Here is a 26,319-nt window from a genome sequence, read left to right on the forward strand (position 1 = left end):
CACAAACACACCTCTCACTTACTTACTTAGGTGGTAGAGACTGTAAACCTCCACTTGCATGCCCGTACCCATATTTGCGTAGTACTTGTTACCTAACCCTTTGCTATCAGACTTAAGAAAAAATGTATATTATGACGATCTCGATGGCCTGACAGTTTACATTGTGGGCGCTGGATGCGGAGGCCCCGGATTATATTCCCGGTAGGACCAATTTTGGAAAATTATTTTTTCTAAATTGGTTCTGGTCTGGGTGTTCTGAGTAGAGCACTAGAATTTCGTTGCTCTGGTATAGGGAATATTGAAATCAGGCAATTGGTGCACTAGTATGGCATATAAAAATAAATAATACGTATACAATTAAATAATTTTGTTAGTTAAATGTTTGTTATACCGAAAGTTTATTGTACATTGTACACAATATGAAATTATGCCATTTGTTGCTATACCACTTGCTTCTTAATTTCAAAGAAAATAATCAATCATTCCTTACATCCCACATATGTGATTATATCCTTTAAAATGGTTTTTTTTTTAAACGCACACACTCATAACGCCGCACTAGGGAAACCCTGTGTTGCGGGTGCCATGGACACACAAATAGAATACTACAAATTACACCCAAACTCATGAGAAATAAATGTAGGCTATACAAATATTTCTCCCAGCCCGGGAATCGAACCCGGGACTAAATTGGTAACTGTTCGGTCACGTAGGGAGGAATTACATCAAATATCGTTATTGTATAATGAAAGTAGATAATTTGTTGTTGTATCGATCATTACACACCCTCCTAAAGAGCTTTAATGTGATATTAAAGTTTTACATTAACGTAACTCCCTCTGACAAATACCGAAGAATATTTTATATCTAGTAGTTTTGGATGTTATTACAATAATGACAAGAACCATTGCCGATTTCTTAAACTAATGAAATATAATAGTTACAAGACACATTTACATAACAATTTGCACACGTGGCAATACCGCATCTCTACTTTGTGAAACCATAGACAGTCGTTCTATTTAGATGCGTTCAATTTATTGCGTGCGTGTAACCAACATTTATTAGCGTTCGCATAAATAGTTTTAAATCAAGTTCGAAGTGGAATAAAATAAATCGATTTTACTTGATCATTGACTTTATTTGTTTAATGAAACAATCATAATACTAAGGGCCATATTCTAGAATATAATATGGTTTAAAACACTCGAAATCATACTCAAGTCCCTGCCATTAGGGACGTATTTCCAGTGCAATCTTGAGTATGATTTCAAGCACTGGAAATACGACCCTATTGGCAAGGACTTGAGTATGATTTCTAGTGCTTTAAATCATACTCAAATCCTGACTTCAGTATGATTCCAAGCTCAGGAATACGACCCTAAACGTCGTATTCCAGAACTCTAGTCACTGCTCCAGTCAGGATTTGAGCAGACTTGAGTATGCTTTCAAACACTGGAAATACGACCCTAATGGCAAGGACTTGAGTATGATTTCTAGTGCTTTGAATTATACTGAAGTCAGGATTTGAGCAGACTTGAGTATAATTTCAAGCACTGGAAATATGACCCTAATGGCAGGGCTTGAGTATGATTTCTAGTGTATACCGATGGAATCGCGCGTTTGCATCGCTGCTAATAGTCGCCATGTGTAACCACTTTAACGTGCATTTTGAAAATATTACACGAGAGTGATCTAAAGTTTTTTTTAAGAATAAAAATCATAACTCTGATAGATGGAAAACATTCTTTGGGCATTAAGTTGAGGTGAATCCAGCCACTTATTTCCTTCAATCCAGCCAAAAATTATATTACCTATGCAAAAGACTTCAATTCTAATACATAGTTACTTGTTTAAAGTCTGAGGTCCTTTTTCCGCTAAAATAGATAGGTATTGAGATGCTAAAATAAACCGAATCAGATATTTTTTTTAATATACAAAAATATATTAAATTGTAACAATACAGACCTTTAGAGCATTTGTATACACTGTCAATATTCTCTGGTGGTAACTTTAAAATGCGAAAACAAGCACATCTAATACTTTACAAGAAATAATTGAGGGGCTTGGAAACAAAAACTGACAAATCTGATAAATTTCGATTCTAACTTTGTCGAGTGTCATTGAAAGTATTTGTCGTATTTTGATTTGTGCATCTAGGAGGATTTAGCGGTTGCTCTTCAGGTTGATGTATCATTCATAGAAACTTTAAAAACTAGCGCTTGGGATGAAAAGGGAAGATCACATCAAAATGTGACTTAATCAGTTTTTGGTCCCATGCTCCTCAATTTCCAATGTGTATTTTGGTTTGTTACTATTTAAGAAAGTAATCAAATCAAATGCTTTATTATCCTAGCAGTAACTTAAATATTATTGTAAGTATGTTAAGGAGGATGAGAGGAACTGAAACAAAAAGAAAAGAGTTAGACATCATTTCTATACAAACATTATGAAGTAAATATACAATATCATCAATTAAATTCTTATACCTCGTAACCTCCATTCATGTGGACATCAAAATCTATGATTATACATTTATTTCATAACTAAAAAAAGTCTTGAATAATGTCTACTTTAGGCTTTAATTTCCTGATTATGCACTAGAAAAGTAAAAAGGGATTTCGTCCAAAAATGGACTTATGAAGCTTTCAAAGTGAAATGAATAAATACAGGGTGTCCCAAAACTCAACGATAACCTGGTTGAGCACAGGATGTTGCCTGGTTGTAACAACCCAGAAAAATATATTGAAAAATCGGAGTCATTTCTTTTGTGATATAGGCAATTTAATTAAAAATGTTGAGAATGCACACCCTGGATACCATTTGTAAGAACTACTTTTACAAATTTTCTAATTTTGCTGTTCTAGTTTTTGTAACAGTAACCCTAATAACCCAGCTAATGAACACAATGCCAAAGAAAGCCCGAGTTGCTAAAGTTTCAGCACAAAAAATTTGTATTTAGGTTTTCCTTGAAATTTTTAGCAGATTTTTTTTCAAGGTAGCTTTGACACCCCATACTGTAAAAAAAATTTACCTAGACTACTATGGCATTTTCTTACAAAAGTTGGCGCAACTAATCAAGATTCAAAAATGGTTTAAAACCTTCTATGTAATGCTTTTTGGAAAAAAATGATCTTGGTTTTTCTAAGAAGAGGTCAATGTAAAAAGCTTACCTTTTCTAAGTGAAAATGGCTTTCAGTGCCTATAAAGCTAATTTAGGTTTCATATCCATGTAGTCGGAGTTAGACTGCCTGATAAAAATGGCAAGTATGATTGAGTGAGGCAAACAGTCTCGAAATTCCATTTTTCTCGACAGATATAGGAATTTAAATAAAAGTAATGAATAAATTATTATAATTTTATTACAGACTACAGCAAGTGCTCAAACTGTTTTCCACCACCATCAATATATGCACGGCACTGCCTTAAAAATGACCTTTTCACCAATCGTGCACACCGTCGTAAATTTATCTGTTGTACAGCTTCGGTGATTGAAAACAGTTTGAGCACTTGCTGTAATCTGTAATGTGTGTAATAAAATTATAATAATTTATTCATTACTTTAATTTAATATTCTATATACGTCGAGAAATGTTGAATTTTGAGACTGTTTGCCTCACTTAATCATACTTACCATTTTTACCAGTCTAACTCCGACTATATGGATATGAAACGTAAATTAACTATAGAGGCACTGAAAGCCATTTTCACTCAGAAAAGGTAACCTTTTTAAATTGGCCTCTTTTTAGAAAAACCAAGATTATTTTTTCCAAGAACGATGATGTAGAAGGTTTTATACCACTTTAGGATCTTAATTAGTTATGTCAACTTTTGCAAGAAGTTGCCATAGTATTCTGGGTACATTTTTTTACAGTATGAGGTGTCAAAGTTACCTTGAAAAAGAATCTGCTAAATAATATTTCAAGAAAAAAATTAAATACATTATTTTTTTGTGCTGAAACTTTAGCAACTCGGGCTTTCTTTGGCATTGTGTTCATTAGCTGGGCTATTTGGGTTAACGTTAAAAAAAAAACTAGAACAGCAAAATTAGCAAATTTGTAATTGTAGTACTTAAAAATGGTGTACAGGTCGTACGTTTTCAACATTTTTCATTAAAATGCTTATATCACAAAAAAAAGATTTTTTAAATATTTTTTTCTACATTGTTACAAAATAGGCAGCATCCTGTTCCCAGGTTATCATTGAGTTTTGGGACACCCTGTATATATACATGATACACCATAGAGAAACTATACAATTATTAAGTGTTATTTGATAGTTCTTTGGTGTCTAGAGTGCACTTTTTGAAAATTTTAGATATTAAACATACCTATCTAGATAGAAAATATTACCATATAATCATATTATAATATTACAACTTAGATTATTGTTATGTACTTACTTCTGGTGACTGTCCTAATAGATCTCACTAAGTTTAAAACTTGAAACTTGACAGAGGACTGGTCTTCAAACCCTTGGTTCGGACTGTTAGCGCCCCAACCCACTACAAAAGATCATAAATGGTTAAAACACATTTTAAACTTATGACATACCTGAGTAATATTCCTCATGTTTGCTAAGAGTTACTTGCTAACATGAAAAGTACGAAAAGTATTCAATATGTTAAGATTCTAGAATTTTAGGTGGTAATCAAAAGGCGTAAACTCACTTTTCTGCATAAATCTTTCTTCGTGGAGTACACATACTGCGTTTAAACATAGCAAAGTGGCCTCAAATAAGTTCCATAAAGTGAGCATGTTAAACAAATACAGATAATGCTAATTAAAGTTGAATTTAATTTAATTCTGTGATCCGCAGGGTCCGATGGCTAATTTTTGTTATGACTTTTCACTTTGACATAACGTTGTCATATGGTTGTCATGTCGTGTCGTCAGGGGTGCGTTTAAGACCTAGGCTAAAAATTCGCCAGCTAAAAATTAATCTGCCGAGGCATCCGTGAACGGAGTCTTAGGTTTATGTCAATGTAAGCTGCCAAATTCAAATGACAGCTGTCATAAGTACCTAATTCAAACTTTATTAAACTAGCAGAAACAACAAACAGCTGTCAATAGTGTCAATCTGACAGCAGGTTAAAATTTCACGACCTAAAAAGCACGCGAAAATTTATCCCAACTAGGCTAAATTTCATCCTAGCCGACGTCGGTGAACGGGGTAGATAAAATTTTCACAGATTAAATTTTCGCCTGACAGAGTGCTTAAACGGGGTGTATAACGTTATGTCAGGGGTGCGTTTAAGGACGCTAGCCGGGATAAATTTTAACCTGACATATGTTGGGATAAATTTTCGCGTGCTTTTTAGGTCGTGAAATTTTAACCTGCTGTCAGATTGACACTATTGACAGCTGTTTGTTGTTTCTGCTAGTTTAATAAAGTTTGAATTAGGTACTTATGACAGCTGTCATTTGAATTTGGCAGCTTACATTGACATAAACCTAAGACTCCGTTCACGGATGCCTTTGCAGATTAATTTTTAGCTGGCGAATTTTTAGCCTGCGGTCTTAAACGCACCCCAGTTCAGCAGAGTGTTGCCAGATATGCACACACAACTACTTTCGTGAGTACGAAATGAAAAAAAAATTTGTAAAATATAATTGTTTACAAATATCTTTTGAAGTATTATTTAGCGTGAATTATAAAACAAACTTGTATAACTAAAAGCCCTTTATAGAAAAACGAGATTTAATATAATTTCACAACAATGAAAATAATTCCAACAACCATACCACCACCACTTGTTGTTGGCTCAATTGTTTTCGTTCAGTAACTTCTACTTTTGACAGATGTGAACGTCAAATGTGGAAATTAGAGAAAAAATATGGTAAAAAAATCCGGAAATACAAATATTTTTCTGGATTTTTTTTGCTTAGTTGGTATAGCGTCTGACACGGTAAGCTAGAAGACGTCGGTTCGAATCCGACCGGGGCGAAGGAATTTTTTCTGAGTGTTTGATCTTTGTATTAATAATTATAACAAACTAGTGGAGTAATTTCATAAAAAACAATTGAATATATTCAATAAAAATTTAAAATATTTATTTTTCTGAAAAAAAAAATAAACTGGACTGGCAGAATTAAGTAGTCTCACAAGTCAATTCAAGCCATGATTAAAAAAAAAGATAGAACTGAAATTTATTCACGGCGCCGGGCAATTAATTATTTTGTGGAACTAGAATGTGTTAAGCACTAATTCCTACTAGCTTTCTAATTTGTGGCTGGCTAAGCCTGTTGTTTACCTAGTTCAGTCTAGTGTTTTAAACATTTTTAGTAGCTAAAGACCTAAAATAATCTCCAAAAACCAAACAGTTTAATCTCCAACGGGTTTCTCAAAGTCCCAACTTTTGTATAGTTTTTTTTAAATCTTATAAGTTAGGTAACTATTCATAAATATTAAAACATGGAATCAAATTTAGCAATCGATGTAGATAACTCACCACTCGATACTGACTTAAACAGCACTTCCAAGACTGACTTACAGACTAAAGGTAACATAGAACTTGCTGTTAATAAGGGATTTTCTACCAATGAAACAGTTTTTATTCACAACTTTGAAGTTTCCATAGAACGAGAGTATGAAACCAGCTATGATTCTGTCCTTGTTGGCGATTTAAAATCTGAAGAAGTAAAAGTTGTTACAGAAGTAGAGGCATCGGTAGTGATGGATACTGATGACAGTAACATCTTACTGTTAGATAAAGTTGTTGGCAGTGGTAATGTAACAGATATCACACTGGGACAAACAGAATTACAGTCCACAGTGTCTCGTGCAGTGGAAACAAATGAACATCAAGTATGTAAAGATGTGGCTCCATTGTATAATTGTGATATACCTGAGCAAGGCGAAGGAAATAACACTGAAATGTCACCAGCCCCTCCCATTCAATCAAATATCAATGTTCAAACAACTGTAGCGCAAAGTTCAGTGACAGATTCTGAAATCGTGATGTCTGCTGAAGAAAATCCCCAAGGTAGATATTTAACGGACCATCAGCAAGGTAGACACCTAAAGAGTATCTATGTACCAGATGTAGGAAACAAATGGTATGATGTTAAGGGGAACCTAGTCACTCGCCCAATAGATCCAAAAAAACTTCCGAATGCTTTTGGTTATCTGCCCATATACGGTCGCCCAAAATCTAAGGCTAAGTTAGCAGAGTTCGAAGATGAAAGGATAAGAGAATTTGTTGGTTTTGATCTTAACGATCAGGAGTTTGACAATCTTGCTCAATATTGCAGGTAATTACTACACACATTATCATTTTAATGTAATTTATCATTAAATGGGCACTTTGATTTTAACACGGGATTTTAAGCTCTTCCCATTGTTCTAGGTCATCGAGTATACAACCAGAAATAATAATAATAATAATAATGTACACACTCAACATAGCCCCGCACTAGGAAACCCTGTGTCGCGGGTGCCAAGGACATAGATATATGTGGCAACCACAAACTACACCCAAACTCACAAGAGAAATAAATGTAAGCTATACAAATATTTCTCCCGGCCCGGGAATTGAACCTGGGACCTCTGCGTGGCAGTCCGGCATGGTAACCGTTCGGCCACAGAGGCAGTTAATAGAGATGAAATGTCATTTAATTTGTTTGAAAACTATTCTGCCGAATTATTAATGTCAAAACTGCGCTCCAATTGGCCAGCCCAAATTCAAAACATTTGACAGGCGTCATAATTGTTTCACTTCAAATCAACCAGTTTTTTTTTCTTTAATGAATGGCATTGAGTATATACCCAGAAATAGAGACGAAATGTCATTTAATTTGTTTGAAAACTATTCTGCCATATCATTACTGTGACAACTGCGCTCCGCTAGCCCGAGTTCGAAACAATTGATGGGTGTCATCAACTGTTTCACTTCAAATCGACCAGTTAACTTGAGCTTTGGTATAATGGACGAAAATTGCAAAATTACATATTTAATGTTTAATTACTGATGAAATGTGATTCCGTTTGTTTTGTAATTAGATCTTTTGCTGTTTTTCCCACACCACCGAATATAACAGCATGGTATTGATAGAGATATTATCTTTATTACAACAAATACAGAATATTTTTTAGAATATACAGAGACGTACACACAGGTCAGTAGTTGGCCTGTCTATATTTCAGTGCAAACGGGAGTTGATATTTATAAGACCTGTATCGCTAATGTGTTACCAGGAATATATGGCCCTTATTTTGTCTCTATTTCTGGTTATATACTTGATGGGCTTGTGAGACTAATTTATTGTCTCAATTCTGCCAGTGTCCATTACGTGTTAGTTTTATAACCATCATGGAGGGATTGTTTAAGGAAAGTATGCTCGGTGATTTAGAGGGAGTATTGAAGAAATTTTTGCACAAGTTGATCCCTAGAACAAAAGAGACAACACAAATTGTTAGTAACAATCATAACAATGTATAATATCTAAGTACAAATATAGTGTTAATATACGAACAATATTCACAATTTAATATGATTCACATGAATAAATTTACAGAGAATATGATATATTTTTGGGTGAGAGGATAGAGACAAAAGACATTTAATGGAAGTAGGACAAGGAATAGAAGGAGGGAGAATGTCATACAAGGAATATCATAATTTAGTGCAGTCAAAGAATATATGGTCCACACTTCTTTCGTCTAAACCACACTCACACAATGAGTTATCCCTAATCCTTATTTTAGCCAGATGAACTGGAATACACGCAAGACCCAAATGAATGCGGCATGTTGTTGATGTAGTTTCTTTATTGGCTGAACAGAGTTTGAAAAACCAAGGAACTGTGGGAATTTGAGGCTGAATGTCCACAGTTATTTGCCTTTTTGTTTCTGTGATTACATGTTTAATATTTAATTACTGATGAAATGTGATTCCGTTTGTTTTGTAATGTTTTGCTGTTTTTCCCACACCACCGATTGGAAAAGCCCCATTGTTAGAGGTATTATCTTTATTACTATAAATACAGAATATTTTTGGAATATACAGAGACATATACACAGGTCAGTTGTTTCAGCTGTATATTACACAAACTTACAATAATTGAAGGATATTGTGATCCCAAACAATTTCTCACTGCTTTCTCCACTCAGTGGATTGCATGGCAGTGTAACTAGAGTGACCTAAGTAATTATGTTTAGTATAATTCCATTCCAAATAATATAACAGATTACGCGCGTATTTAAGTGCAGTTTTTGCTTACATGTTTCAAACTAGTTTGGTCCTTAATTTGAGCTTCCATAGTGGTGACTAAGAAAACACAACATCTCGAGTAAATATAGGTTCGAATCCGGCCGGATCGTAGGAATTTTTTCTGAGTGTTCGATCTTTGTATTAATAATTATAACAAAGTAGTGGAATAATTTCACAAAAAAGAATTGTATATCAATTCAATAATAATTTAAAATACAGTGAATAGCGACATCTCTCGCCAGGGCTGGTAACTAAAGATATCTAACTGGGTGATATAAAACTTTTATAGATTTCTCATAGATGGCGCTACGACTAAAAAGTCGTTGAAAATACCAAATACAAAGATACGACGCAAGCACATAGAAAAATTCGTGAGGTCCGCTGGGTCGTTCCGTGGTTTAGTTGGTATAGCGTCTGGAACGGTAAGCTAGAGACGTCGGTTCTAATCCGGCCGGATCGAAGGATTTTTTTCTGAGTGTTCGATTTTTGTAGTTTGAGTTTTGTTAATAATTATAACAAACTTGTGGAATAATTTCACAAAAAATAATTGAATATCAATTCAATAAAAATGTAAATATATGCAACTTAAATTTTCTGAGTTATCCGTTAATATTGTTAATATGTCGGAGTCTCTACAGTTTTCTATCTAAAATAACAATACGATAATCAATTTTATATATTTATGCATTATGTAACAAACACAATTCTTCCAGATCAGACTTACTTGAAACAGGCTCAGAAATAGTGATGATGTCCAAAACACCAACAGTGCCATATGTCGCTGAAACTGACATTTTAAAATCAGTTCAACAAAATAAGAATGAGCTGAATATTGTGAAGAAGCTTAAACTAAGATTGGAAAAAGACTACAATAATCGATATCCTATAAAGTTGAAGTATCGTGGGTTGAAGCAGATGCCTCTCTCAGATTTGCAGGTAGTTTTTTACTCTTGGTAACTATTAACTAGCTAATGAATATGGTCTAATCTAATCTATATGGTCTAAAAAAAACTTATGTAAACTTTTAAGGCATGGAAACACTAAATCAAGTCACTTTTTCTTTACGTAAATAAGTATTTAAATCTTGTTTTTAATAAGGCCTGTAATACATGGGTGTCAATGTCGGTCTTGTGATGTCAATCCCTGTGGATTTTTCTGCTATATCGTGTCGCCTCGTAGTAAGGTACAAGACCTCACATATGAGTATAGAGTTTTAGCCCTCTTCGCCAGCGGGTCACCCAACACTACATTTAACTTCCCAACCTGCCAAATATCCCCTAATTGAAATTGGCTTCTTAGAGCTACGTAATGGTAACATTCCATTAAATGTAGCATAATTTCAAGTTTGTTACAGAATTTACATAGTGGAGATTATAAATCAGTTGTTTCAATACAAAAGTTTTTTTTTGTTGTCAATATGAATGTTAAATTATTCATATTATCAGCTTGGTGATCTTAAGTTTTTTGTATGTAATAGTAGATTTAGTTCATTCATTGTGGGACAAGGGTTGGGGATTCATAATAAAAACTATTTGGTTTCATGTATTAAACTTGCTTTATAATTGCTTCACTTGATTTTGTCATTATAATATTGATCCCGCCTTTGTAAAGAATCGTAAGCTTAAATTTACTTTCAGTGTATATGAACATCTAATTAAAAAAAAAAAGTCACGCTTATTTTGTAATCTGTGAAGTTTAAGGCTAAGTACAGATGACAAATATTTAACGCGCGTTTTCAAATCGTTTGTCTAGATGATATTCGTATATTTGTCATACATTCGTTCAAATGTTCCGCCATACCGCCTGCGTTCAGAGGAAATACTTCAAAACGTGCGTCACTGCTGGCCAACGCGAGTTATCGCGCATTTAAAATTATAGGCACTGGGAGTGTACCTGTCCAGATGACCATGCTTTCGTCGCGATTGTACACTTTCCTACTTTTGCACCGCGCGTTGTCTTCGGTTGTCTAAAAGTTTCCACCAACGCGCGTCAATGTTGAACGCGCGGCAGATGTGCGTCCATCTGAACCTAGCCTAAAAATCTATATTCATAAGCCAACGTAATTTCTAGGACTTTACTGAGGATGATTCTCAAGACAAGTTGCTGGAGCCGGGGAAAGACCTTATTTTCCGTATACGCATCTACAGAGGCTTTGCCTACAGTTTGAAGGACAGACATGTAAGTAATATCATCATCATCATCTACAGCCTGATTTCATCCAGTGCTGGGTATAGGCCTCCCTTTGTGCCATGTATAGTAAAGTAATTTCAAATTTTAAGATTCCATAGTGAGACTGTGAATTTATTCATATTTTAGTTAAGTCTGTTTGTATGAAAAGTAGTTACTCGTATGTTTGTACGTACTGTAATGAAGTTTAGTGTAAAGACATGCATTGATGGCCCAAAATCAAAGGGGAAGAGGCAACATAAGAAAAATTTATATTTACCCTATTGAATGGGCATTATTTTTATTTTATTTAATAGGGTGCAACTTCAGATAAATAAATAATAGGTGTTCAGACATTCAAATAAAGTTGTCCACAACATTTAAGTTTGGTAAATATTACATGTAATAAAATGTTAAAGTAAAATTGCGCTATTTTCTGCTTAAAACTAAAGAGTGGTTTTAAAGGACATAATACTATAGAAAAAAATGTTATGACATAACGCCATTATATGTTCGACACCATTCAAAATACGATAACGTGTCTTGTTCCAGAGCCGGTCGCGGCACTCGGTGTTTAGTCACGATGTTGTGCTGTACGGGCGGCAACGGTTGTGCGCGTTGCGTGATCGCATCGTGTGCCCCAACGACGCCGACGTACGCGTCGACGTCGCCGACCGGATCAACGAACCGCCGGTGACCACTGCCCAGGTACTTTAGGAGAATATTTTGCGGGATTTATGCACTTTACTGCATATTGTTAAGCTATAGAAGCGAACCTACTTTCGACGCGTCACCTAATGCAAATTATAACTTTTTTATATAAAAAAAACCGACTTCAAAAGTTCGTGGAAGTACATATCGACTCATTTGTAGAACAAAGATCTATGTGCAAGACAATTTGTAAGACAATTTGCAAGGATATAGTACATTTCGTTCGATCTTCTTCGCTGTGAATGTCAGATCGACTGTTGTTGGATTTTATACTTTCGAAACGAAATAAGATATATAAATTGTCAAAAAAACCTTTGCATAGGCCTTAGTTTGCATAACGAAATTATTCTCGTAACACATCTCTCTCTGACTCTGTTCTGCGGATGAGTCTATTATATTTGTTAAGTTTTATTGTAGTCGGTTACCGGAAAACGTGCGAAACCGGATTTACCCCTGGTTTACCACCCTGAGGCGGATTATTTTCTTCAAATTTATATGGGACCAACACTGAGGTACCTCCTTTCCGACAAAAAAAAGTGATCAAAATCAGTTCACAAATCCCTGAGTAAACGCGTAACATACACACAAAAAAACAGTCGAATTGTTTTTGAAGTCGGTTAAGAACCTAAATGAAAGCAATTGCTGAGAAATAATAAAAACTTGATGACTGTTTCAAATAAATCAACTACATTGTCTTTTCTATTTATTAAATTTTTGAAGTAATTTTTTTTTGTGAAGAATTTTTCCGCTGAAGAACATATTGAGAATTAACGTGAATAATAATGTGCCAGGCAACCACACTAATAGCTAGTCTCAAACTAGGAAATTCACTATACTGTGGGCACCAGGGCAATAGAATTAACTTTGGGGCACAACCCAAAACACCCAGTCCTACCGGGAGACGCACTCGGCACCTGTTCATCTAGCACCCACGAGGCTAACCATTTGGATCATCGAATTGAATCGGATTGTTATTTTATGGAATTATTTTTATAAATTTTAAAAATGGCGTACACTTACAATAGGCTGATTAATTTGATTTGTATAAATTATTGTTATGTTTTAGGACGTGTTCCAATCGGGTTTCCTGTTCATAAACAACGTATTCTACGTGGACACCCGCGGCTCCTGCAGGGACATTTCTGCGGGTCTGCGCGCTTGGGCTGAGAAACGCGGCCGCGGCGTCTTTCCTTGCAAGGACATGACCAAAGTGCGATTGGACGAGCTCATCCTCAAGCTGGGACACCCTGAGGTATGTATCAAAGTCAAATCATTTATTTGCTTTAAGTACTACACTTATTACACTATATGTAACAAATTTTCATAAATCTCCAATGTTGTCGTGCTTGCGATGTACTTTTGCTGCCCATAACAATGATAATATTGTATACTTATCATTTCGTCCTGTTTTACGTATCTTAACCTCTTAAGTTCCCGTGTATATCAAATTTATACATAATATCTGAAGTGATTCAAACCCAGATAATACAGTTCCATCGAGTATATAACCAGATACGACTCCTATCACGTAACTGTCCAGTGTATCACTGTAATGAAAATATCGCATTCAAATTTAGAGGTACATATTCTATATGACCATAGAGCATCTAGAAAAATACGTTTTTTGTACAAAATTCTGGGCATACTTGCTTGGGCCTGAAACATGGAGTTATATTTTTCTGCTCCTGTACTTTAATCGGTCTTTTATAATTTTCTAAACCACATCTTAAAGGCGAACTTTTTAGTTCTGAATCAAAATTTTATTGGCTATGGAGCTGAAAAATTTTATTATAGTACACGGAACTATTACATTTACATTATTAATACATTTATTTCTCTCGTGAGTTTGGGTGTAATTTATGGTTATCTATGTGTGTGTCCATGGCACCCGCGACACAGGGTTTCCCTAGTTCGGGGCTATGTTGAGGGCGTGCGTTATTATTATTATTATTATTAACTATAATGAGTTTCAAAAAAAGAACGTCGAATTTTTGCTAAATATCAATAAGTGTACGCTATTTTAAATAGAAAACCACCGTGAGACTCAGCATATTAACTAAAATAACGGAAAACTCACTCGACGGAAACCGTCGAGTCACCGCCGTGGCATCTCATGATTAAGGACTACGAACACGAATTAGTGATTATATCCACGAGATATTAATGATTATGCTCAGGGGGTATACGTATAATTTTGGCTTACTTTGCACTGTGAAGCGGTGTGTGACAATCCGACAATAAATATAGAGCTACTACGGTTGAGTGCCGTCAGATTGAACCAATATTATTGTATTAAATATAAAAGGTTGAATTAAAGAACTCGAAATACAGTCGAAATTTTTTAAGAAATTGACCAATAATGGCGTCCCTTCTGTCATCTTCCCGGCCTAACTGCAGGACTGCAAATAATACAAAGAAACATATTTAGTTACTAATTGTACTGCGCAAAACAAGCTGTTAAGTGTAGAGGGCTGGCTGCTACTTATTTGTCTACTTTAGAATAAAAACAAATAATACTTAAAAATTAAGGCGGTTTACTTGTTTTTTTTCAACCAGTTAACTAACAACCATGTAACAATGGCGAAAACCTAAGAACTCGATATTATTATTGTGTATTGAGTATTGTGTATTGTTTTGGTTTGACCCTATAGAGGTTTCTAATGTACGGTTATTTAGATTGCCATATATGTAGTATATGAACCCAGACCTAATTCATGTAACATGGTGTAGAATGTATATGTATGTGCATTTTTGACATGCTGTACCAAGGAGAGATCATGGCATGAGATAACTCGCGATGTCTAAAACATACGTGTTTTTTATGTTCTATATTTAAAAACGTACACCATTATTGGTGACTCATGCTGAGAAACAACATATTAGGGATCTTTTTAATAACCGATGTCATTGACTGCCGCCCGGAGTCGCTTCAAATTTTCCTTAGCCAAAATCTGGAATGACCTCGCCTCCTCCTCGTAAGGGGCAGTGGCTTAATTGTTATTGACAATCAGTTGAAAATGTGCTATTTGTCAAGCATTCCGGAATGCCGGTTTCTTTTAATTTGCGCCTTATTCATACACATTGAAGATATTTAATTGAGGTTATTGCTCAGATGTGAGTGTGTATTTTTTGTTAATTTTTGGTGTGTACCATTGCCTGCTAACATCGGCGAGAGATATATACTCCATAGTCTTCTGTAGTTGAGTCATAAACCCTTTTGACATGTTTATTTTATTATTAATTTGTATCATCTTTTCTTTACTGTACTGCATGTCGAATGAAGTAACTTTGATTATGATTTTTTTTTGTAGAACTGCAATATAACTCCGGCTGTACTTGTTCCAGGTGTACATGCATCAAGGCAACTGTGAACATCTGTTTACGTTCTCCGAGATCCGCTTGGTGACTCCGTCCGACCCATTGAAGACGATACACTATCCTACGCACACGGCGGTGGCACAGAACCAAACCATCTACTGCACAGCCTGCGCAGAGTTCGGTGCTAAATGGATCATAGACGGCTGCGACAAGGTGCCGTTCGACCCGGCATTCTTCTGCGACATGTGCTTAAAAAAGTATCTCTACAAAGATGGTCAGAAATTGGGTAACTTCAAAGCGTATTCGTATAAAATTAACGAGATAAATATATTGAAACCCACTCATGGAAGATACGAGGAGAGGGATTTCACTGAAATGGACGCCCCTGTGAGTTTAAGTCAGCGGAAACGGACGCTACCTGGTGGCCTTGGTGATGATTGAAGTTATAAAGAACTGAAATATATCTGGTTTAAGAAAAATTTTCATAGATTATTAATACAAAGACTGATTCGAACCAACGTTGTCTAGCAAACCGTGTCAGACGCTATGCCAATTAAGCCACAGAACGAACCGACGGACCTTACGAATTTTCATAAATTTGTCACAGATAGTGACAAATGGATGATGGATGATTTTAGTAGCAGTAGAGCTCCTTGTGAAAGAGTTCGTCCAGTGAAGTACTGCCACCTTATCTACTTTTGCCGCCAAGCTGTTGGTGAAATTACGGGCTCGTGGGACTTGTCCACTTATATCTCAGGGTGACGGGGCGCAGTGGCAGTGCCCCTCAGATCTTTGCGATTTAAAATTCTTGAGTGGCACTGCAACTGTTATGGACAGGCGTGTAGTTTACCATCAGGCACACGACTTGTTCGCCCTGTCACTTGATATTATATAAAAAAAAAGATGGTGTTACGGCAAAAAGTCGTTAAAAACCAAAAACAAACATCTGCAACGAGCACATAGAAAAATTCATAAGGTCTGCTGGTTCGTTCCATAGTTCACTTGGGACAGCATCAGGCACGGTATGCTTAAGGCGCTGGTTCCAATCTAGCCGGATTGAAGGAATTTTATTACTGTTCGATCTTTGTAGTAATAATGACAACATCCGGTTTAGGTTATTAAAACACCGTGTAGCAATTGATTGGTAATAAAAGACAATGTAAGGTTAATTAATGTGTTATTGAACATGTCTCATAATTTACGCAAAACGGACCATGTAAGTTATTTTCAAAGTTTGGATATTTTATCGATGTATCCGCTTTGTCTATCTCTGCAACTCATATATAATGTTTGTAATAAGTACACATGTGTATGGAAACAATGTTAAGCGTAAATAAGCAGTGCCAAAGTAAATGTAGTTTTATATACATAGTTTGTCTTTTTCTTCTACTTTAGAGTATTTCGCCAAGTTCTCAGTCTTGACGAGGTACAACTTCTATGCGCTTTCAGCGATCTCTCTCCATTTGTCCCTATTTTTCGGTAGCAGAGAGACAAGGAACAGTTCGTGACACTTGGTGCCGGTTAACATCCGCAAAAGCGTTGACCTCGTCTGGCTGGTTAGACACACAATGCTAGATCTGTACGTCGTACGAGGACCTTAAAGAAAAAAAATTTTTTTTTATTGATTTTACTGAATAGTATGATGTTTTTCTACTATAATATTCATTTATTTTTTATGAAATGACTATATATTATTCAGATTTTTTGTGAAATAACTACACTAGTTTTGTTATGATTATTAATTTTAGTACCAGTAGAGCTCATTGTAAAAGAGTTCGTCCAGGGAAATACTGCCACCTTATCTAGTTCTGCTGCCAAGCAGTAATGCATTATTGTTCCGATTTTGAAGGGTAAGGGTGCTGGTGAAATTACAGGCACATGGGACTTGTCAACTTAGGTCTCAGGGTGATAGGCGCAGCGACAGCGCCCCTCACATCTTTACGACTTAAAGCTCTGAGTGGCAATGCAACTGTTATCGACAGGCGTGTAGCTTACCATCAGGCGCACGATTTGTTCGTGCCGTCACTTAAAGATCGAACACACAGAAAAATTTCTTCGATCAGATGGGACTTGAACCTATGACCATGCTGTACCGTAGCGCTGCTCTAACCAACTGAGCTACAGGTCAAGTTATCGAGTTGTCGAAATACTTCTGTTTTTGTTAGATATTGTACTTTTTACTGGGCTTTTCGGTATAATGCCGAATCATAATGGTCGTGTGTTCATCCCAACCCATCGAGACGAAGATTTTTTTCTGTGTGTTCAATTTTTGTATTAACAATCATTACTCCAGTATAGTTTGTTATAATTATTTAACATAGATCGAATATACAAAGAAAAATTCCTTGGATCATTAAAACACAAGAACAATAAAAAAGCCGTTAAAACAAAAAAACAAAGATCTGTAACAATCGCATACAGAAATTCGTAAGGTCTGCTGACTGGATCTGTAGCCTAGTTGGTATAGCGGTTGCTCTAGATTGGTATGCAGATTCAGGTTCGAATCCTGCCAGATCAAAGGAATTTTTCTTTGTGTTCGATCTTTGTATTAATAATTATATTTTTACTAAAGTATCTTAACTTTGAAACTGATACGCATTCAGATACAAAGCGACACGATGTGCAAAATCCACGTATATAACACGTAAACACTATTAAGGTGAAATTTCTGACAAAAGCTATGATATTTAATGAGTATAATAGTTTAAGTTATCTGTCCACCCAGTACCTATATGAAACATATGCGCATTATTTACTTACCTGCTGTGAACGAGCAGCTTCCCTTTGTCACCCACTCACAAATTATGTACTATGTACGCATACGTATATCTACGTGCTCTGCAACACAGTATGCAATTTATTATCGTGTCATGATTTATATCTACCACTACGCGATAAAATACCAAGCAATAAAAATGTAATTGACTTGAAAAGTGGTAGACAAAAGCAATTACCAGTATAACACCTGTGTCACGGCTAATACTTTAAGTACACAATAAAAAACACTTTGCACCGTTATCAAAAGTGGTATCGAGATGATTTTGAATCTCACGTAACGTGCCTTTGTTTACGTATTTATTCTGTTATGAAACACTACAGGAAATTGTACCTTATACCAACAATGACCCCGCTAGAGTGCATGCGCTGCTCCATATATTATGAAAAATCTATATATATTTGTATATATATATAAAGACTTCATAATACAAGGTGAATTTTTTAACTGGGCGTGGACAGCCAAATCCGAAACTTAGGACAAAGACTGCGTAATTTTTTAGAACCAGTAGTGCTTGCGAAAGAATTCTTCAAGGAAAATATTGCGACCATACCTAATCCTGCTGCCAAGCAGTAATGTGAGCATTACTGCTTGGCTGCTTGTCTCTGGTGGATCCGGACTTGGGTATGGACTCGCTGGGGTTTGTTGTGAGTTGCAGAGACGGAAATGTTCGTCTGCTCCGGTGGTGTGTGGTCGGGGCGTCTGTCTCATGCGCTGCTAGCGTGCCTTAGTAGCGGTCTAGACGAGGGCCCTTTAAGTCGGAAGCCCTATGTCCGCACATGGTCAAAAGACGCTCTGACCGGCACTAGCTAGTAGAGGATGAGCTCGATATACTCTGGTCCCTCCATCCGCTTAGGTTTTTGGAAACTGGAGAGACGCCGTTTTTCGGCGTCGGGAAGCGAGCGTGCCCTACAGTTCCGCCACCAATAAGGAGATTTGGTAGTGGATTTTGCAATATGCAACGGGAAGTGAGCGTGCCTACAGCTCCGGTACCTATTTGGGAAATATGGAGGTTACTGTACGCGCACCTGTGGCGGCTCACCCTAGGCGCTAGCCTTTTGAGAACCGGATGAAGTCAGTAACAACGATCTGTGACAACCCTGTACACTGGCTGATCTGAACCTAAACTTAGAAGGTTTCTGTGCACGCACAGGTTATAGTGCCCTTCTCGTATACCAAGGGTCGGTTAGGGATGGTCACTATAATAAAAAAAAAATGCATAGAAAGATATGGCTGTCCATAACAGCAAGTGCTTTAAATCACAAAAGTCTGAAAAGTACTGCCACTGCGTCCGTCCTCCTGAGACATAAGTTGACAAGTCCCACGTGCCTGTAGTTTCACCAGCATACTTACTATTCTAAACCGGAATGCAGTAATGCTCACATTACTGCTTGGCGACAGAAACAGGTAAGGTGGCAGTACTTACGTGGACGAACTCTTTCACAAGGAGCTCTACTGCTACGATTAAAAGCTCGGAGTGGTACCTACTGTAACCGTTACAGATACGCATGTTGTTTCCATCAGGCGCACGACTTATTAGTCTTATTACTTGACATAAGAAATAGATTCTTGAACAATACTAATTTAATAGTAATTTCTTTAGCAGAAAATCGAACCGATTCATTAGGAAGAACTTTTACACACTTTTACAATCCTAAACCAGTTCAATGAAATCAGATTATTTACTATTACTTTCTAAAAAAGTAAAACGTATGTATATTGAAAATATATATGTCTGATGTGTCTGATCATATATATATATATATATATATATATATATATTTATCTCATATAGCCGTTCCCACATTTTGTGCCAAAACGAATAAGTGTGTCAAGAAGTTGCTCAATCTTCTTTATTCAATTATTTTGATTAGGGAGTTGCATACAATAAGGTGCAATTGCAAGACATTGCGGTGATGGATGAGACAGTTCTACGCAGTTACGGGGTCAATTTCGTAGGACTAGTTTCAAAACTTTGTTTTGTGAGAACAGAGGACACGTATTGTTATAGCATCTAAGTCCACGGCTAGTAGATAACGGAAAAGATTCCTCTGTGAAAAGGTAACATTCTGACATTCAATAAAAATTTTGATAATTCTGTGATTTTAAAATTATATTATGTATTTCAAGGAATTTTGTCAATCTTCTCTGACATGTAGAAAACGGCTACATTGTTGTTCCTCGCGATATAGATAAGTAAATAAATATATAACGTGCACACTCATATCCCCCTTGGGAAACTCTTGTGTCGCGCGTGTCACATAGATAAACACGAACTCCACCCAAACTCACGAGAGAAATATATTCTGTAGGCCGAATTGCACCCGGGACCTCGGCGCGGACGACCAGCATGGTATCCGTTCAGCCACGGAGGCAGTTAATGATTGCTTTCATCGATTATCTTCACTTTGAATACCGTAGTAGGTAAAGTTGTTTTTGATATATCAAATATGGGTTTCCTGTTTACCACAATCAAGGCTGTTAAGATTAAGTTGACGATTGATCTAGCACAGCTAATAGCTACTTAAGCTACCCTTGAATATTTCGAGGTTATATGCCCAAGAAAATATAGATGCCTTACTTTCTCACACACGTATCTTATAAAGAGTGATTATTCAGGAGATGGGAAAAAAATCTTTTTTTTTTTAATTTATTATCAAGGGTGTTAATGTGGATGCACTACTTTAAGAATCGATAAAAGCCAATGTGTTACTATGAGGGAAAAGTGATATGAAATCAGCCTGCAAATTTGTATGTATATACAATACAATGCATTTTTTGCATTTCAGTTACTTTGTGTTTAGCTTGAGAAATGAAGGCGACGAAATGCAGGAGATGTGTTTTAGAATATATTGCTAAAATATTGTTTATCATGAGGGTTTATCATCACTAAGCATGGTCCATGATAAACCTATTTAAATACTCGTGAACGGTACCGCCAATTACAAGGTAGGTGTAGTTAAACACTGTCAATTGCAAAATGCTTGTTTCCTATAACCGCATTGCTGGAAGGTAGCTTCCGCGGGGGAGGCTTCCTGCAGTACTTTACCTGTTTGTATAAACAACGGCGTTTAGATGTAGTTGCTGGGGTAAAAAAATATTTTCACGGTAGTTAAATAACAACCTTCACTTTTTAAAGCGACGTATTTTACGATTGTAATGTAACAGCAAACTGTCACTGTAATAAATGTATTGTTATTCTTTATTTCGAGTTCTTAGGTTTTCGTGACACTTTGGAAATGAAACAATTTTTAACCGACTAAAAAAAGGAGGAAAACCTTAATTCGACAATATTTGCTTTTGTGTGTAAGTTTCGATGATTCTTTTTTTTGTTAGAAAGGGGGTATCTCAGTAGTGGTACCATTAAAATTTGAAGAAAATATTCCACCTCTAAGAGTGGAGAATTAGGGGATTTTATTGGATTTCAGCCACTTTCGGTTAACCGATTTCAATAAAACCCGGCAAATAAATGTAATTCCACAAACTTTTGAGGTCGGTTTTTTTAATAAAAAAAAGTTATGATTATTTCTTGACTTTTTTAACTGAGGCAGCCGTGATCACGGGATTGTAAAGCGCCCGAATTTTTTATTTATATTCCAAAAAAAAACAAATTGTTTGATTTCGTTTATGTTTTGTTTCGATTTCAAGATGTTTTTTGCAATGTTCAGGAACAATCGGTCCGAACACCATAAAGTTAATTAAAATGTGAGCTTCTGTACCATACCTTTAATTTTTTAGTTCGTAGTACGGCGTGCCTGTTTTTTTTTCATTTATTTTCCAATACAAAATTATTTACATTGGTTCTTAAATCTAATTTACTACAATCCCTTTAAGGGGTTTATTATACGTAGGTGGCTACAGTCATCGCACAGCATAATGCGCTTTCTTTTAGAAAAACAAAAACAAAACAATATACTAAATTAAATAAACAATATTAAACAAGAGGAATTATAACAATTACTACTAATAATATTATTTTAAATTTTTATTACATTAACTGATATTCCTACTAACAACAGTAACCAGCAATATTAATACTAGATCAAATTTTTTCATCAAATAGTACTAGAGTATTGTTTGATGAAAAATACCGTCAATCTGTTTTTACATAGTTTTACATTTTTACGTATTAATATTTTCTCTATAAGGTGTTTAGCGTATCAGGGAGCATCGAATGCTTTGTTCTTCGTCCATATACATTTGTTCTGGTACTAACTTGCATTTACAAATTCTTCGGTCACATCTCAAGGCGGGATAAAGAGTCCATAAAGCGTCTTGTCGTGCAAGGTGTCGTGCAGAGTAGAAGACACTAGACTGTGCAGAAGGACCCATGGACCCAAATAAAATCTGCTGCGGGTGATCCTTTGCATGAGTACAAAAAAAATCCACTAACAGAGAGAGATAGCGCGATATCGTGAGGCGAGAGACATTAGTCCGTGGCAAACATATTTCAGAAGAAGCAGAAATAGAAGTAGATTTCTCACCGTCGTTAGAGTTCTTTTGCCATCTGATCCTATCGTTCAGTTCAGTCGATCACGTGTGGAGCTAAAATTACACGAACAACGTGTCCTAGGGCATGTAAACGGTGCACGGAAGTGCAGACTGCACCAATAACGTAAGATTCCTGGAATATTATCAGGATTGATAGGATAATTTGCCTCGTTGGACCTCGTTAGCTTATTTCCACTTGGTAACCTAAGGGGATGTACTTATTTCGCTTTACTGTGTTTTAATAGAGGAAATAATATAACTTTATAAATTTTTTGTTGTCTTTTGTATTGCTTGATTTTGGGCGTTCACTGAATTTATTAGTAGTTACTTACATGTACAGTTGATACCTCCAATGAACACTACCTACGCCAAGTTTACTTTTTGGTCATTTTCTGTTATTTTTGTAAACAGCCATATTTATTTAATAATATTATGCTCCCCGAATTTTGCGAAAAAAGAAGAAACAAAAAAATCGAAAAATAAATGAATTTTGTGAAAAAAATTAATGCAACAAAAAAAACAGAACAGGCCCAAAAAATAAGTTCTCTTAGGGTCGTATTCCAGAACTCTACTCAATGCTCAAGTCAGGATTTGAGTATGATTTAAAGCACTACCCAATATATGTGGTCTATGATTGCAGGTATCGAAATATCAGGTTTAGCCTTAGAAATCTAAATAAATAGTTTTCTATGATTTTAGCCTTATCACTATGTGTGACGTTAACAAGTTTTATATTTTTTAAAGGCATTTCCTTTGAAGGCAAGTAAATCTATTTGACTCATCATCTAGCTGATTAGTCATATACACGAGTTTTACACACGGTGATTTTTATGAGCTATGCAAACGCGCGATTGCATCTCTACACTTGCGACTTACAGGCGATTACATCGATGCAAACGCACGACTGCATCGATACAAACGCGCGATTGCATCGATTCATCGCTTATAAATCACAAGTGTAGCGATGTATGTGACACGTTCGTCGGTTAAGGATATTCTGGACCTGGCCTTTCTTAAGAATATCCTCAATTTCAAGTTCGATTTCGTCGGCCCCATTACCAAAATAATTTCACACATAATTTCATTCATTCAGCTGGTGAAATTGCAGGCACATGGGACTTATCAATTTACATCTCAGGCGCATTGTCAGTGCCTTTCAGATCTTTTGCGATGGACAACTCTGAGTGGCACTGCAACTGTTATGGACAGGCGTGTAGCTTACCACCAGTGGTTCATCACGACACTTGATATTATAAAAAAAATCCTCTACAAAATAGTTCGAAATAGGTCGAATCATATCGTTGGTGTTTTGTGGAAAGGGCGTAAGCGACATTTCGAAAAATTGTTTAGGGGAGCGTGTTTTAGGTTTTAACGACTGTTTTAAATTAGTTACGTCCTATTATAAAATATTTACGTCCTGTTTTAAAATTCGATTTTGGTTTTAATTATCTTGAATTTCAATATTGAATTTAAAACAGGACGTTAAGATTTTAAAACATTCGTGAAAACCTAAAACATGCTCCCTGAAAATTTTTTCGCAATGGCGCTTACGCTCTTTCTGTACAACACCGACGATGCGAAGAAATGATGTTGATGAAATCGTGTAGGTTTTTCTCATAAACCTAATTCGGTGATAAAATGATGTAGTAAACTATTGAAACAAAAGTGCGTCACGCGAAAATCTTATCGTGCCTATTTCATAGTGTACGCAACCTAAAAGCAGATGATCTTCACAAGTATTTTTCAATGCCCTTAATTAGTTCTGTCCCATATAATTATCTCCCATATAGTTTGCGAATGAGCAATCTAGATAAGAACGGCAAACAGTAGCGCGCTCCATCACTTGTGAAACTCTGTGAAAATCGTGACGTGACCAGGTTATGGGTTGTAAAAATAACACTTTGCCTTGATTTGGACTATATTTTCGGCCTAAAGAAACGATTATTTTTGGCTTAAACGAATGGATCTTGACAATTTTGCTAAAACGAGTTTTCTAGGCGCTAGCGAGTTAAGTTTATCAGATTGCAGTAGCACTAGAGCTCCTTGTGAAAGAGTTCGCCCAAGGAAGTACTGCCACCTTACCTATTTCTACCACCAAGCAGTAATGTGAGCGTTACTGCGTTCCGGTTTAGGAAGGTACGGATGCTGGTGAAATTACACACACATGGGACTTATCAACTTATGTCACTGGCTGATGGGCACAGTGGCTGTGCCCATAAGATCTATGCGATTTAAAGCTCTGAATGGCACTGCGACTGTTATGGACAGGCGTGTCGCTTACCACCAGGCGCACGACTTGTTCGTCCCATCACTTAGCATCATAAAAAAAAAACGTATTGTGTGCTTTCTGTACAACCAATACAAACTATTACATCTCACTAATTGAGTCATATTATTATCGTATCGTAACCATATACGTGTTGACCGTTCGTTCCATGGGCATTGTGCAGGTGTCGACAGTATTGTCCTCTACTTACTTCACATACTTTCTGACGATTACAATCATATACGATAGATTTCGATTCGATCGACTGCGTTCACTTGTTCGTCCCGCCACTTGGTATCATAAAAAAACGAATAAGATTTTGTCTCTCCGATTCTTTTCCAGAATACGCTGCATTATAAATATTATAATAGATAAATAACCAATTTTTTTTTATAACTTACCACTACTTTGCATGAACAGTGGCTCAAAACAAAATAGTTAAATTGTAACGTATTTCTGAACATGCCAAATTTTATTGTACATGAGATACTGAGCGTTCTACTGATTAAAATAATCAGATAGCATTAGGGTTATCTAAGATTCATTCATTAACTGCCTCCGGGGTCGCACGGTTACCATGCTGGACTGACACGTCTCGGGTTCGATTCCCGGCTGGGCTACATTTATTTCTCTCGTGGTTTGAGTGTAATTTGTGGTTGGCTGTGTATGTGTCTCCATAGCATCTGCGATACAGGGTTTCCCTAGTGCGGGGCTATGTTGATTGTGTGCGCGTTATTGCTATGAGCCCTAGATACGACTCAATTTTTTGACTCTCTCAAATTTGAGTTAAATTTTTTGACTCATTAAACTTTCTTCCTTTCTTTCAACTCATTTGCCGAAATGTATTCAGTAAAATAATGACAAGCAAGTATGCTTGCGCTCAATACTATGCAGTTTCGGTCGCAACAGTGCAGTATTGTGGATGCCATTTTGGTACGCTTCTTTACAGGGTACTTTTGGGGCAAGTTCACTCAAAAGGTATTGATAATCCAAGCGTTTTGGCCTTTTTGTTAGTTGTTTTTATACAAAGACGTGAATACGTTTTAGGAATATTTAAAATAATAAAACAAATATTAACGAAATACTTTCATAGATTTCTTATAGATGGCGCTACGGCTAAAAATTCGTTGAAAAGCAAATACAAAGATCCGACAATAAGCACATACTAAAACTTCGTGAGGTACGCCGGTTCGTTTCGTGGTTTAGTTGGCATAGCGTCTAGCACGGTTTGCTAGGAGACGTCGTCGGTTCGAATCCGGCCGGATCGAAGGATTTTTTCTGAGTGTTCGATCTTTGTATTAATAATTATAACAAACTAGTCGAGTCATTTCACAAAAAATAATTGAATATCAATGCAATAAAAATTTAAATAATAAAACA

The 26,319-nt window shown here is 36.1% G+C and overlaps 2 protein-coding genes across 2 annotated transcripts; one reads left to right on the top strand and one right to left on the bottom strand.

The window, feature by feature from the left end:
• Window positions 1-1,714: 1,714 nt before the first annotated feature.
• LOC113234818 (immediate early response 3-interacting protein 1) lies at window positions 1,715-4,856 on the bottom strand. The gene is made up of 3 exons (XM_026470315.1): window positions 4,670-4,856; window positions 4,403-4,504; window positions 1,715-2,403 (listed from the first exon to the last, which is right to left on the bottom strand). The coding sequence occupies exons 1-3, from the start codon at window positions 4,755-4,757 to the stop codon at window positions 2,348-2,350; spliced, it is 246 nt and encodes an 81-aa protein (XP_026326100.1). The 5' UTR covers window positions 4,758-4,856; the 3' UTR covers window positions 1,715-2,347.
• A 1,307-nt stretch (window positions 4,857-6,163) lies between these two features.
• LOC113234741 lies at window positions 6,164-16,143 on the top strand. Its single transcript, XM_026470205.1, has 6 exons — window positions 6,164-7,253; window positions 9,925-10,147; window positions 11,282-11,389; window positions 11,930-12,085; window positions 13,155-13,340; window positions 15,434-16,143. Exons 1-6 carry the CDS (start codon window positions 6,415-6,417, stop codon window positions 15,845-15,847), a joined length of 1,926 nt encoding a protein of 641 aa, XP_026325990.1. The 5' UTR covers window positions 6,164-6,414; the 3' UTR covers window positions 15,848-16,143.
• Window positions 16,144-26,319: the final 10,176 nt, after the last annotated feature.

This window comes from Hyposmocoma kahamanoa, unplaced genomic scaffold (assembly GCF_003589595.1).
Source record: "Hyposmocoma kahamanoa isolate Upper Pololo Valley unplaced genomic scaffold, ASM358959v1 86, whole genome shotgun sequence".
Classification (NCBI taxonomy): domain Eukaryota; kingdom Metazoa; phylum Arthropoda; class Insecta; order Lepidoptera; family Cosmopterigidae; genus Hyposmocoma; species Hyposmocoma kahamanoa.

Coding starts and splice junctions, on each gene's coding strand:
- LOC113234818 (XM_026470315.1), bottom strand. CDS start 4,757: ATGCTCACTTTATGGAACTTATTTGAGGCCACTTTGCTATGTTTAAAC. Junction 4,505..4,669: donor AGAAAGATTTATGCAGAAAA/GTGAGTTTACGC, acceptor GATCTTTTGTAG/TGGGTTGGGGCGCTAACAGT. Junction 2,404..4,402: donor TATTAGGACAGTCACCAGAA/GTAAGTACATAA, acceptor TTTTTGTTTCAG/TTCCTCTCATCCTCCTTAAC.
- LOC113234741 (XM_026470205.1), top strand. CDS start 6,415: ATGGAATCAAATTTAGCAATCGATGTAGATAACTCACCACTCGATACT. Junction 7,254..9,924: donor AATCTTGCTCAATATTGCAG/GTAATTACTACA, acceptor CAATTCTTCCAG/ATCAGACTTACTTGAAACAG. Junction 12,086..13,154: donor CGCCGGTGACCACTGCCCAG/GTACTTTAGGAG, acceptor GTTATGTTTTAG/GACGTGTTCCAATCGGGTTT.